General features: G+C 42.4%; 6 protein-coding genes across 6 annotated transcripts; 2 read left to right on the plus strand and 4 right to left on the minus strand.

Annotated features, from left to right (window-relative positions):
* Window positions 1-167: 167 nt before the first annotated feature.
* On the minus strand, window positions 168-1,333 carry LOC108126230 (uncharacterized). The gene is made up of 3 exons (XM_017242694.3): window positions 1,156-1,333; window positions 506-1,098; window positions 168-445 (listed from the first exon to the last, which is right to left on the minus strand). Exons 1-3 carry the CDS (start codon window positions 1,331-1,333, stop codon window positions 314-316), a joined length of 903 nt encoding a protein of 300 aa, XP_017098183.2. The 3' UTR covers window positions 168-313.
* Window positions 1,334-1,742: 409 nt separating this feature from the next.
* Window positions 1,743-2,439, minus strand: Edg78E (Ecdysone-dependent gene 78E). The gene is made up of 2 exons (XM_017242689.3): window positions 2,293-2,439; window positions 1,743-2,231 (listed from the first exon to the last, which is right to left on the minus strand). The coding sequence occupies exons 1-2, from the start codon at window positions 2,302-2,304 to the stop codon at window positions 1,875-1,877; spliced, it is 369 nt and encodes a 122-aa protein (XP_017098178.1). The 5' UTR covers window positions 2,305-2,439; the 3' UTR covers window positions 1,743-1,874.
* Window positions 2,440-4,775: 2,336 nt separating this feature from the next.
* Window positions 4,776-5,470, plus strand: Cpr78Cc (Cuticular protein 78Cc). The gene is made up of 2 exons (XM_017242678.3): window positions 4,776-4,923; window positions 4,984-5,470. Exons 1-2 carry the CDS (start codon window positions 4,837-4,839, stop codon window positions 5,332-5,334), a joined length of 438 nt encoding a protein of 145 aa, XP_017098167.3. The 5' UTR covers window positions 4,776-4,836; the 3' UTR covers window positions 5,335-5,470.
* Window positions 5,471-6,483: 1,013 nt separating this feature from the next.
* LOC108126176 (probable serine hydrolase) lies at window positions 6,484-8,253 on the minus strand. Its single transcript, XM_017242633.3, has 3 exons — window positions 8,097-8,253; window positions 7,672-7,781; window positions 6,484-7,605 (listed from the first exon to the last, which is right to left on the minus strand). The coding sequence occupies exons 1-3, from the start codon at window positions 8,107-8,109 to the stop codon at window positions 6,661-6,663; spliced, it is 1,068 nt and encodes a 355-aa protein (XP_017098122.1). The 5' UTR covers window positions 8,110-8,253; the 3' UTR covers window positions 6,484-6,660.
* Window positions 8,254-8,476: 223 nt separating this feature from the next.
* LOC108126424 (probable serine hydrolase) lies at window positions 8,477-9,851 on the plus strand. The gene is made up of 2 exons (XM_017243023.3): window positions 8,477-8,784; window positions 8,842-9,851. Exons 1-2 carry the CDS (start codon window positions 8,686-8,688, stop codon window positions 9,733-9,735), a joined length of 993 nt encoding a protein of 330 aa, XP_017098512.2. The 5' UTR covers window positions 8,477-8,685; the 3' UTR covers window positions 9,736-9,851.
* Window positions 9,852-11,026: 1,175 nt separating this feature from the next.
* Pc (chromodomain protein polycomb) lies at window positions 11,027-12,959 on the minus strand. Its single transcript, XM_017243022.3, has 2 exons — window positions 12,714-12,959; window positions 11,027-12,259 (listed from the first exon to the last, which is right to left on the minus strand). The coding sequence occupies exons 1-2, from the start codon at window positions 12,828-12,830 to the stop codon at window positions 11,183-11,185; spliced, it is 1,194 nt and encodes a 397-aa protein (XP_017098511.2). The 5' UTR covers window positions 12,831-12,959; the 3' UTR covers window positions 11,027-11,182.
* Between the last annotated feature and the right edge of the window lie 135 nt (window positions 12,960-13,094).

A 13,094-nucleotide genomic window follows, 5' to 3' on the forward strand; every position in this document is an offset into this window, starting at 1 on the left:
CCATATTATAAACAAAAGATGTAATACATTTTTGATTAAATCAAATTATTGTATTTCTGTTCATTGGTTGGTAATAATTGTAAGAAAAAAAAATTATTTCATCCTTTTTGAATTTTCGGAATATTACAAATGTTTTAGGTATGTTGAAAAAATGAATGTTTAAATTGTAATTGAGTTTGAGAAGTTTTGAGAAATAATTAAAATATTGAAAAAAAATATTTATTAGGTGAGTATAATGATTTTAAAATATATTTTTGATGAAAAAAATATGTATCTGACTAGTCTCCGACTTGTACTTCCTTTTTTTATCCATCTATGGAATGGAAAAGAGCTCCAATAGCTCCGAGAGAACCACTGCATCATCCTTCTTCCAGTTCAACATCTTAATGTGAACAGCAGATAAGTCACGTGGATTGCTGGCGGAAGGAACGCACAGTCTGATGGCCTGAAAACGTTCTAATTAATCAACAAATCCAATAAATTGTAATGAAGTTCAAAAACTCACCTCAATCAAAATCTCGGTAAATTCTGTTGAATAGCTCATAACTCTATATGCCGTATCGACTGCCATGGCCGGATTAATGTTTAAGTTCATGAGCAATTTGCCCAAAACGGACAGCATTTGTGCCAACCTATGAGGTTTGGAGATGTCGAGAGGTCGACAGAATTTGGCAAACCCATCAGACGAGTAAGAATAGCAATGGTTATTGTTCATAAACTTAAATCCCAGAATGAAATGGTAAAATATCGGAGTGATCTTGTTAAAACCATTTCCAACATACTGTGAAGCGGTTATGGTATAAAATAGACGCTTATCCTGCAGAGTCGTGTCAGAGGTCACCTTATACCTATTTCCACTGCTGCAACCAAAATTTTGCATTTCTTCACAAGCTCTATTTATATGGAACGTAAACAACGTGTTGAAATGCTCCCCGTTTATGTCGCTGCCGTTGGCAGGACTGCACCGTAGGTTGGTCTTCAGCTTCAGTTTAGGGATCTTTTCTCCAACAGCAAGCCCCGAATCTTCAATCTGAAAAGTCATGTTTAACCAAAGAACTGGGACCCGGAATTGTGGAAACGGATGGGTCCAGAATAAACCTTTTTACAGGTTTCTATCAATAAACGTATTCTTTACAAATCTTAAATTGAACTTACTTGTTGCTTTCAAGTCTTCAAATTCAGTAATGAAAATTGGCCCAGCTTCACCCAAGCCCTCAACTATTTTCCGGGTGATCTCGTCCGCATCCTTTCTATATGTTGCCAATTCTGGTCTCTCATATAAGGTAGCTTTTTCCACAAGAATTTCAATGGCATCTGTTAGACTAATGGCCATGGTGCACGAGGTTGTAGTTCTTAGCTTGAAAGTTGCGAAACGGAAGTGCAACACTTTTCCGAATCAGAGATGGACTTTCCAGGAACGCTTGGGGCTGAGTAATCGATAAATTATGACAATATTTACGGCTTATTTACATAAATATAAACTTTTTGTTTAAATAAAACATAATTATTTGAACAATATGCGGTAATCCTTATCCTATCTCACTTGAAAACCCTTTCTTCGAATTATAATTGTTGACCAGTGTGTCCCCCTAGTCTTAATTATCCTATCGGTCCATCGCTAAAAGCACATGAAATATCATCATGAAATCATAATGGCCGCCATTTGAATAAATTGAACAATTTTCAATGAAAATTAATTTAAAAAATAATATGAAAACCACATTTAATTAATTACAACGCAGAGGCAGATTTATTTTCCTGTATTGACGCGCTTTATTATAGATAACTACTAGTTTAACGTACAATTGTATGTCTCTAAATAACAATGACTGGTTGCAGTTCCGGAATCTGTTTCTGTGGCTGGATCCTCCAATTTACTGCTGATCCTTCTGGGCTGGCGACGGAGGATGAGTGCGAATGTATTCCAGGGCGCGGAGCACGTAGGCGGGAACTGGGGGCGGCGTGGGCAGGTGATCGCCCACCGGATGGTATCCCTCTTCGTCGGCGGTGTAGGTCAGCGAGATTGGTTCGCCCTCGGGCGATACATAGCTAATTGCTCCACGAACACCGTTGGCGTTGCCCGCCTCCTGGTGCTGGATACCGTTGCTTGTCTCGTAGGCGAACTGATAGTTGCCCTCGGCATCAGAAGCGTCGTTCTGGAAGCTGCGGATCTGGGCATCCTTGTTGATGTTGTCGGCGCAGGCGCAGCCGATGAGAGCGAGGCAGAACAGCTGGAATTGGAGGTGATATGTCCAGTAATCGGAGGATGAGTGGGTATTGCACAAAACTTACATATTTGTACATCTTGCTGGTGGTTTGAGTTTCAGTGGATGATGAGATGATGCTGTGGTTTGGCTGCTTGCAGTGCAACTGTTTAATTCGATCAGCTCAAGTGCGTCTTTTATATGGATGGTGATGAGTTGGGGACCCTTGTCTTTAGTTACAGGCACTCAAACGGGTTTCTCGAACCGAGGAGGACCAGGGGTAGCTATAATTGCCAAAAACTTGTATCATCATACCCCAATATTGAAACAATAACAGCAATAGTGAGACCGAAAAGAGCCTTTAAAATACATGAGTCATTTGCCAACAATTTATTTTGTATGCTTTTAATTCGGTTTCAGTTTCGGTTTTTCAGTCCGAATCCCACTAAATGCTAAATTGTATACAAATAAAAATTGTTGTTTAATGCGGTTACGGCTCATTCATGGGCCCCTGGAAATTCCAAACGAAAACGAATTATGAATCTCTGAGATTTTTTGTTACAACTTTCAATTGGAGATGCGCGCCCTGGGCGCGAAACTTCCAATTGGAGTGGCAGGTGCGCATGCCCCTGGAAAGCTGTTGAAATCGGTTCAGAGACGACGGTTCCGAGGAGATGGGCAAGGTCACCTGGCAACATGTCACCCGGAGCGCCGCCGAATATCGTATCGCCACGAAGGCATGATCTTCTGATACCCTACATTTATGACTTTAATTAATTGTTAACTTTGATGTTCGGCGAATTGATTAATTGCCTTGGACTATGCGATATGTTTAAACAAATTTATACTTGGGCTTCCACAAAAGACTGTTTTAGTTTTGTTTTCGCTAAATTAGTGTAGCAAACATCTTCCGAATCGGTGTTAATTGCCAAGAACTGTATCGCTTGACAAGGAAATCTTGAAGCCCGGAAAGAAAACCGGAGTTCCCCGCATGTGTATCTATTAAATGAAGTCCACAACAATTTAACATACACGTCCAAATCAGCCGAGAAAAAATATTCAAAAAAAAATATGTACACTTTTCAACCTTTTGTAAAGATAGTCCCTAGGAACGTGAAGTGGATTTCGATTCTGTTGAGCTGGCTTGTGATCTGCCATGAGGTTGAGCCAAGGGCGATACCCCCGAGCCCGTCCCAAATTGAAAGCAGGGTCCAGAATGAAAGTGCGCTGGACGAGGAACTCTTCAACAACCAGACTGTATCCGACGGATACCTCGTTTACACTTTGCCGGACGGAAAGTGCCTTCGGATAGTCTTTCACGTCGATCAGTATGGATTCTACCCGGAGACAATCGATTTGGAATGACTTTACCGAGGGTCGACTGTGTAGTTCTCGCTTGTAGAAAGCTGCATCTGGAAATGGATATAACTGAAATCCTACGCAAACGGCTTCAGTATGCATTTAGACTTTTAAAAATAAACACCTCAATATGCAAATATTGATTAAAAAGTTGTTTCGAAGCCGTTATAAAGTTGCTGTATAATTTGCCGTGATCTTTTGGAATGTACCTCTCTGGAAACATAAAAAATCGGAATGTTCTACCAAGTTGTCTTACTTATATTTGTTTTTCCATTTTTAGGCAATTTAACAATTCAAATTTTTGGTGAATGTCCCATCTGTTGGCAACTTCACAGATAATATGTAGGGCTGAACTAGTTTGTGAGATCAGGTGGGCCTGCGATTGATAGGCATTTTATTAGCCATGGTGCTAAGTGCGTTTAGGCCTAGAGAATTTATTGCTGGACAGCAAATTTGTATGCTAATGCCCCCAAACTTGTTGAGATTCCGGGGAGCGAATTAAGAACGAACTCCTTGGTGAACAAACAAGTTATACGCCTGCGCTCATCCCAGACCAAATGAAATCGAAATTTAAACGGATGATAAATTGGATTGATTTAAATTTATTCGCCACGAGTTAGTGGGCCCCCGCCAAAGTTTATACCCCTCTCTGTATTAACCTCCGATTCCATTGGCGAATGTCACATATGCCATTACCTCTGCGAAATCCAAACTATTAGCCATTAAGTGCAAAGTCGGATCGGTGATTACCGCCACCTGGGCAGAAGTGGATCCATCAGTGGCAGCCACTTCAAATGGGTTCAAATCTTTTATTTTTCCCTTTCCAGAGGGTATATGTTATTTTCATGAAAGGAATGAAAATGTTTTTCTCTTTGATACAGATTCTGCAATTTTAGTCTTTCTTTCAAAGGTCAGACTAGGTTCTAATTGCATTCAAAAATATTAAAACTTTAGAATAAATTGAATAACAATTTAAAGATTAATGAGCAACAAACTCCTTTCTTTTTTAAGTCTATTTCCAGAAGGAATTCCATCCAGAAAGTGTATCCGAAATATCAAATCCCAAAAAGAGACCTCCTTTCTAGTTTTTTTCTGGGGCTGCGCTGAATTTTATTTAATTCGATCTGTATGCTGCTCTTTTTGCCAAAAACACACAAACATATTAAGTTTGATATTTGGTTTGAAGCGGCGGCTTGGTGTTCAGAGCCAGATTAGAGACGTCAGCGTCCGTGACGCCAACGCCAACGTCGACGGCGGCGGCGGAGAAGATCCGATGGCGGCTATAAAAGCCACCGCCTCCGAAGATCACCCAATCAGTTTGGATTTAGACAACCTAAGAAACTGCAAAATGTTCAAGCTTGTGAGTAGAAGTGTCACAAAATCTCTGAGGATCTACCTAATCTCCGGATAACTATTCCAGTCGCTCTGCCTGATCGCCGCCCTTATGCTGGCCAATGTCCATGCGGATAACATCAACAAGGATGCCCAACCTATCAGCTTGAAGAACGATCCTGCGGATGCGGAGGGAAACTACGCATACGCCTTCGAAACTAGCAATGGAATCCAACAACAGGAGGCTGGCAATGCCAACGGTGCTACTGGCGGCTCGTCCTATGTTTCTCCCGAGGGTATCCCGATCTCGCTGACCTACGTCGCTGATGAGAACGGATTCCAGCCCCAGGGTGACCACTTGCCCACTCCCCCTCCAATCCCAGAGGCCATTCTGAGGGCCCTGGAATACATTGCCTCCCACCCACCCGCATCTCAGTAAACCCCAATTGGATACCCCATTTCTGGCCTAGTCATTGCTATTGCGGCTAAAATGAGTAATATCTAGTTATAAAAAGCGTGTACATAAGCAAAATCAAAAACTCCATAAAATTTACATAAATGATCATTTCAACCTATCTAATATTGTCTTAATTATGGAATCGGTTAAAAAAAATAAGCATCCATGCACTGGATAAAACGTGAATGCCGCACTAATCCGGATTTATAATTTTTCCAAATTGCATTTGAATATTTTAGTGTGCCACCGAGTGAGATATTTTGGATATTTTTCGAGCTCCTATTTTTCACATCACTCCTCGGTATAATAATCGGCCCATTCATAAAATGATGTCCGAACTAGAAAACATTCTTGTTTTGGTGTTTTGTTTAATTAAATCAATATTTCTCAGTCTCACATTTGTTACCAATTTGAGCCAAATTAAACAGCTGTCCAAGATCATTTATCAAACCGCAAACCAGACCCAGACCCAGGAACTGACCAAGGCAAGAGGTAAAAACCAAGCCAAAAGCGTATGCGGACAAATGTGGAAGCCGCAGGGCCATCAACTCACTTGGCATCTTTTTTTCGGCTTCGGCCCCTGTTCAGTTATTTTTAAAAAATATATATTTTAAATAACCATTTCCATGTAAATGCTACTCTGGCTGACCTCCACATCGAGCCAGAAAAAAATAACCAGAAAGAGTCTAGAGAATTATGCAATTGCCGGCTGGGAATTGGAAAACTGGTTTGCGGGTTATTAACACTTTCGCTTCTTGAATTCTACTTGGCCAAGATTTGGGTCAGCGGCCGGCAGCTGTAAAGTCAGTTTCCATCAAAGAAACAGGAAATTTTTAAACCTCTTAGGGCTACAATTTGCATTTAACTGGTTTTTAAGAAATATTACTAATTACTATAAATATTAATTTCAGATTTTAACTTTTTATCGGATTTTTAGTTAAGGTTAAAACTAACTTTTTGCATGTTTTATTTTTATATTTTAAATAGTTTTTATTTCAAAAGGATCACATGTTCTTATTACTTTTCAAAAAAGTTCAAAATTGTTCAACTTCGGTAGGGTTAAGCTTTATGCATAACCTGTTTTGTAGTATCCTTCACAACTACCCCATTAATCGGCGACGAACCCTGTGCTGGCATATGTACAGTGTATATTTATAGCAGGACTGAGTCGCCTGCTGCGATCACATAATCAACAATTAAGTATAAAAACCAGTGCAATATGTATGTGCAACGATAAATAAGCCCCATTTGGCCCTTTTGAATGTATTGGCGACATGGGCGAATGTGTCTGTAGAGACGCCGGCGTCTCTAGAGCTTGCTCTCCTTTGCCTCCTTGGCCTTTTGGCGCGAAGCCGCCGCTGCCGCCGGTCCGAAGCGGTGGATAAAGTTGTTGACCGGCGCGATGATGGCCTCCGGATCGTTTATGTGCACATGGTGCGAGCCATTGGCCTCAACGTACTCGAAGTTGGGCTTCTTAACCAACACGTCCAGCACCTCGTCGTAGTACTTCTTGTCCTCAAAATACGAGGACTGGGTGGCCTTGATGAACAGATACGGGCATGTGATGCGATGGGCCATCTCCACGCATAGCTCCTGGGACCCAATGGCGTAGTTGTAGAACTTCAGGCGCCGGTCGCGACAAAAGAAGTACTTGTCAGGGTACTTCTCGGATTTCTGGATGTTTCGGGCCATCAAATGCTTACAGTGCTCCTTGTTCACCGAGTGGAAGGTTCCAATGTAGACGCGTTCGATAAGTTCGTCGTAAGAGTAGCTGGGTGGTTCGTTTTTGCTCCTATTTCGCTGATCTTCGCGCAAAAATTCATCTAATCTCGTTTCCATTGTTCGAATAACAGATGGATAAGGCCGCTGGTGGGGCTTCAGGGCATCAATGCCAATGATCATGTCGACTTTGTCGGGGAAAACAGCGGCGAATACGAAGCAAATGATAGAGGACATGGAGTGTCCCACGAGAGAAACCTTCTCCCATTTGTACTGCTTCATGATTAGCCGGATCACGTAGAGATTATCGACCGAGTTGTAGTAGCAGCCATCCGGCAAGCGGGAGGACAGTCCATGACCCGGTAGATCGATGGACAGGAAAGCTATGTCCGGCGACAGCAAAGGCATCAGGCGATCGAATGTTCCCGCGTTATCCTGCCAGCCATGGAGCCCCAAAATGGGCTGAACGTTCTGAGGGCCGTACCATTTGCCGGATATATGACCCCAGGGCACTGTGATGCTGATTTCTGAGAACTGTAAATGCAAAAAAAATCAGTGAAAAATAACCGCATACGAGAATGTAGTTCAAAGTTCACATACTGGTCTGGTTGGAGCTTCGCCAGTTAAGTCGCCTGCATGCCGATAACGCTGGGCGAGATCGCTGCCACTGGCGGTGCCACTTGAGCTGTCCTCCAAATCCATTCTGTCCGCTGAAAAGTCCAAAAATGGAATGAGCTTCAGAATACGCTTCCATTCCAAAGTTTACCAAACTGAGAGGCTTATCAGTAACGACATGACCAGATTAGCTGACCGATTAGTTAACAAAACGCAGAGGCGAAAGCGAAAAACATAAAAGCGGAAAGTAAACAATAAAGAGACGCATAAAAAATGCGAATTTGGCGTGCCTGCAACGCGAAATCAGTGAATATCGGCCAAATCGGATCAAAATCAATGCCGGCGCCTCAATGAAAGGTCTCAAAGGTCAAGGTGGTCTCCCTTGGCAGCCGTTGCAAATCTTGACTCACGTTTCCAGCTCATCGGGGACGGGATCTTTTTAATTTCGGGTTTTCGTTTCAACAGAATCCAAGCAGAGTTTTATTATTTAATATTTATTTGCTTAATTCAACGCAGAAGTGAATGGATTGATCATCCAGATTCCAAGATAAATATCTAACTACAGCTGTTAGTCGGGCGGGGGCGTTTATGCGGCAATTATTATGAATTAATATATTATTTATTTAAATATAAAAAAAAAAGTCATCTAATTCAAATTAGCACATTATTCTGATTATTAAGAATGAGTTTTATTATTCAAACAATAATTTCAAATAAAGTCAAGTTAGAATTTCAAAATATCCACCGTATAACCAAACCGTATAGTGTTGGAAACTGCCGGCAACAGTGTTGCAAGCTTCCAACAGTCCCGCGAGAAACAGACAACATTAAAAACCTTGTCATTAAATAGTTTCTTAGGAGATATTACGTACCGAGATCAAAGTTCATCTGGCACAGCGTGCTAGCTCATCGCTATCCATGAGTGGTGAAATCAAAGCGAGCTCGTGAGTCAAGCCAGAAGAACGTGTCATTACTCAACGAAGATACATTTTTTAGAAAATGAAGCTGCCCAGAGCTTTACGTCTGCTGGCACAGCTCCCGAATGTCCGACATGCCAGCAGTGGAGTATCCAAACCCCTGGCGACGTACACTAAACATGTAGGTGATTCCTTGGTTTCGTCCTTTTTGCAAACTAATTCCCTTCCTCACTTCCAGTTTGAGGAAATCACCATACCGGTGCCGTGGGGTCACGTATCCGGGAAATGGTATGGACCAAAGCATGTTCGACCCATCGTGGGCATGCACGGATGGCAGGACAATGCGGGCACCTTTGACACCCTGGCGCCCTTGCTGCCGTCGCACCTCTCCTTTCTGAGCATCGATGCGCCAGGACATGGGCTGTCCTCCTGGCTTCCAGCAGGCACCTCCTACCACTCCATCGACTTGGTTTTAATCATCCGACGCCTAATGGACGACTACAACTGGGACAAGATATCCATCTTGGGACACTCGATGAGCTCCATTAACGGCTTCGTGTTCAGTGCGCTATTTCCCGACAAAGTCGATCTATTTATCGGTCTGGATGTCCTCAAGCCGCCGATTCGTAGTGCCCGCTCTATCGTGAACGGATTGACGGAGCGACTGGAGGGAACATTGAAATTGGAGCGACGCCTAAAGAGCGGCTCTGAACCGCCCGCGTACGACTGGGATCAGCTGGTAACCCGCCTGCACGAGGGATCCAACAAATCGGTATCCCTGGATGCCTGCAAATACCTGCTGCAGAGGAACTGCAAGCCCTCCACCCACGAACCACACAAGTATTACTTCTCGCGCGACAACCGGCTTAAGACGTCGCTGTTCTACACATTGCATCTGGATGTTGCTTTGGAGATGGCCAGCAGGATCAAGTGCCCGCACTTGTTCATCAAGGCTCTGCAGGCCCCGTACTACGAGAAGAAGGAGTACTACGATGCCACTCTGGTCGAGTTGAGAAAGAATCCTCTTTTCGAGTTCTATGAAGTCGAAGGAAGTCACCATGTCCACTTAAACGAGCCGGAAAAAGTGGCGCCCATCATTAACTCGTTCATTAACAAGTACAGACCTCTATAAGACGATTATCTTTAAGAATCTGACGCATAGGCAATGTAAATACTAGTTCAATCTTAAATTAATTGACGAATATTGACTCGATATTAAATGGGAATCCACCTCTGCCATAGAAAGTACGAATTTGGTTGCTTCTATTTAATTTATTATGTACAATCGATTCGGGCAATAACATTAAAGTTTAAGACTAAATTACAAACTTCAAAAAGTACAATTTAGTTGTTTCCTAATGGAATTATTGGCGCTGCAACTAAGTCTGGCCGACAATAGCCAACACAGAAGCGTTTTTACAAAAAGACTGTCACAACATAGGCAAAGACGTTCACAAATTGTTCTAAACATGTTAAAATTTCAATTTTTATATAAATTACTAGATATGGACAAAACAAAAAACAAGTTAAAATGGTTTAAAATAAATTAAAAAAGAGACAATTACCACAAACAAAAGACATTACAATAAATAGGCTTTTAAATATAAATATGAAAGAAAACGCTATGATAGGTTACGAGGAGGAGTAATGTGAGCATTGCTCTGATAAGAAGTTGGGAGCTAAAGATTTAAAGGTAGTCCGAAGCTGGGCATAGGTACAAGGACTACTCCAGATACTAATTCATAAAATAGATTGGCTAAAGTATACTTTGCAAATAACTATGTTGAGGCAGTCTTTGTGTAAAGAAGCTAAGTAGCTAAATGTAAAAAAAAATATTGCAGGTAAGTACTGAGTTTATGGATTCGTTTTGGAATATTCTGTGCACCGCACAGGCTTGAACCGATAAAGCCAGCACTTAAACTCTAAACAAAGCATTGAAACGTTTTAAAATAAATATTAGGTCGAGATTGTTGTTAACTAATTTCTAAGGCTACAGGCTACACATATATCTTTTTGGGGGTTTCTCTTGTAAAATCAGTCGGCGCTAGCAAAAACATATTAAAACAAATACAACATTGGGATATAGCCAACGGGGCAGAACTGTGACATACTCGAATATATAATGTATAGATATAAGCTTCAGTTATGTATAATTGTATATCAAGCGTAATCAACAATTGCTTCGGTTTCGCATGGAGTTTGTTATGTTGCGCATTTGAGTGTCTTGTGTATAGATTCAAAGTTTTGTAGAAAAATATACAATATTTAGTAAATAAATATCTGTATAGGATATATCTATGATGCGGATTATACAATCTATTGCAGCAAGAGGCTGGGCAGTCGCCTAGCCTGTCCTTGCGCATTAAACACTGTAATAAAACAACAAAACTAATGACTACTCTATAAATAAATACAATAAATAATTAGGTCTTAAAGAGAAAATGCCTTGCAACATTTAGTATGGATTTGTAGGTGTTACTCTCTAGGCTTCTTTCAATAATTTGGTTTTTCTATTTACAATCGTTTCAGGTTTCCTATTTTTTTCTCTCCTTCTTCGCGGGCGTTGCTTTGGCTGAAGCTCAAGCCACTGGCGAGGAGTCGCCCTTCATGTCGCGCTCCCGAAAGAATCCGCGTTCTGTTTTGCACTCGCGTATGGTGACAGTTTCGAGGTTGACGGTCACGTCGGTGATAACCACCCGATTAGATATGTTGCACTTGGCCGGGAGCCAGAATCGAGGGGGTAGTGCCCGCGGAGACAGAGGTGTCAGCGGCTGTTTTTGATTCAGAGTCAAGTTATTCCCGATTTTTGGTACATTGTTGTTCTCTGTGGGTGGCTGCGGCTGCTGCTTAACGCTCTCCTCGCTAGCTGCCTCCTCCTCTTCAGTGCCAGACTCTGCGGGTGTGGACGTGGCTTCATTGGCCAATGCATTATTTTGTACATCTGCTTTCTGCGGTGCTGAAGGCTCGCCACCAGTCTTCTCCGACTGTAATGGGTCCTGGGACTTGGACGCCTGCTGCTCTTGATGCTGCTGCAGTTGAGGCTGAGGCTTCTGAGCAGGGCCATCCGGCGAGGTCTTGATCGTCACTCCGATTTTGCCAGACTCCTTCAAAACCTCCGCCTTGCGCTTGGTACCAATCAAGGGCTGATCCTCCGAGCTGGACGAGTTTGTGTCGGCCTCGGGAACAAAGGAGTTGTGGGTGGAGCTGCTGTTTGAGGAGGAGCTGTGGTCCATACGCTGTCGCTTGGACTCGTGGTGGTGATGATGATGATGGTGGGTGAGCGGAGACTCGGAGCGCCGGCCACTGCTACGTTCGGACTTGATGTGGTGATGGTGATGATGGTGGTGGTGGTGTTTCTTCTCCTTTTTGGTTTCAGGCGTCTCTTGAGCGCCGGCATTCGATGTGGTCGGCGTTTGTTCTGTGTTTGTTTCATCATCGCCGGTGAAGGTGTACTCGTCTTCCTCTGACTCCGGTTCCGGGTCAGGTTCTGGGTCCTTCTCCTTCTTTTTAAGGCCCCGTTTTGAGGGCGTGCCGGAGGATTTGTTGCTTTGCTCGTAGATGTCGATCAGGCGACGATCGAGAATGTTTACCTCGGGTTCCCAGGTATTGTAGCGTTGGTTCCAGCCCTTCCACTTTACGCGATACTCCACAGTGCCCTGCAAAGACGAGAGGTTTGCAAATTTTCCATGAAACTCCATATGCTTAGACCACTAATTGATTTTTCGTTACAAAAACAAATAGACCCGCATAAGCTAATATTACAGTCGAGCTCGGAATAACAATAGTATTTGTTTATATTGCCGAGCTATTCAGCGAAAATACTTCGGAGAGTCGGAGTAATTAATGTGTGTGTACATTAGGCTGCTGTAATTAGATATCTTGTTTTGGCGAGACATCTAGAATGATCAGCGCTGTTGTTTTGCCCGCTACTGTATGTACACACACAAGCACACATATGCAGCGTGCAAATGGTGGTTGCTGCAGCAGATGTCCTCTGCCCAAAAATGCCCAAGGACATGTGACCTTGTGAATTGTTTGCTGCGCATATTGTGTCCTGCATCCTTAACTTACTTTTTAGTTATCATTGCATTCATATTTTGTTTACTTTACCTTTCTAACGCGCTTCTGAATGATTTTCTCGGCAGCGTAAACCAGAAAATCGTCGCGATCATCCTGGACATTATCGCGCACCACTTTGCCCTTGCCGCCCTTGCCTCTTCCAGTCATGATTCAGTATTGCGTGTTGCACGTTTTATTTATTTTAATACGGTAGATTAAATTAATAACAAGCACGGTAAATAAATTTGCGATTTGAGGTTTACAATTTTCAGTGATGCCAGATGAATAAGCAATGTTGCCAGAAGACTAATTTGTTATCTAGAGGTGGAAGAATTTCGATAAGTTATCGGTATATCTAAACATCGATATATTCTTTGCAAAATGTTCAATTTACACTTATTTATGATTAATTTAATCATAAATTATGATTAT

This window comes from Drosophila bipectinata, chromosome 3L (genome assembly GCF_030179905.1).
Source record: "Drosophila bipectinata strain 14024-0381.07 chromosome 3L, DbipHiC1v2, whole genome shotgun sequence".
Lineage (NCBI taxonomy): Eukaryota > Metazoa > Arthropoda > Insecta > Diptera > Drosophilidae > Drosophila > Drosophila bipectinata.

Excerpts from the sequence above, each read along its gene's own strand:
- LOC108126230 (XM_017242694.3), bottom strand. The coding sequence starts at position 1,333 with ATGGCCATTAGTCTAACAGATGCCATTGAAATTCTTGTGGAAAAAGCT. Across the intron at positions 1,099-1,155 it reads TGAAGACTTGAAAGCAACAA|GTTTATTCTGGACCCATCCG; the intron begins GTAAGTTCAATT and ends ACCTGTAAAAAG. Across the intron at positions 446-505 it reads TTACCGAGATTTTGATTGAG|GCCATCAGACTGTGCGTTCC; the intron begins GTGAGTTTTTGA and ends GAACGTTTTCAG.
- Cpr78Cc (XM_017242678.3), top strand. The coding sequence starts at position 4,837 with ATGGCGGCTATAAAAGCCACCGCCTCCGAAGATCACCCAATCAGTTTG. Across the intron at positions 4,924-4,983 it reads ACTGCAAAATGTTCAAGCTT|TCGCTCTGCCTGATCGCCGC; the intron begins GTGAGTAGAAGT and ends TAACTATTCCAG.
- LOC108126424 (XM_017243023.3), top strand. The coding sequence starts at position 8,686 with ATGAAGCTGCCCAGAGCTTTACGTCTGCTGGCACAGCTCCCGAATGTC. Across the intron at positions 8,785-8,841 it reads TGGCGACGTACACTAAACAT|TTTGAGGAAATCACCATACC; the intron begins GTAGGTGATTCC and ends CCTCACTTCCAG.
- LOC108126176 (XM_017242633.3), bottom strand. Across the intron at positions 7,606-7,671 it reads GCGAAGCTCCAACCAGACCA|TTCTCAGAAATCAGCATCAC; the intron begins GTATGTGAACTT and ends TTGCATTTACAG.
- Pc (XM_017243022.3), bottom strand. The coding sequence starts at position 12,830 with ATGACTGGAAGAGGCAAGGGCGGCAAGGGCAAAGTGGTGCGCGATAAT. Across the intron at positions 12,260-12,713 it reads TTCAGAAGCGCGTTAGAAAG|GGCACTGTGGAGTATCGCGT; the intron begins GTAAAGTAAACA and ends TCGTCTTTGCAG.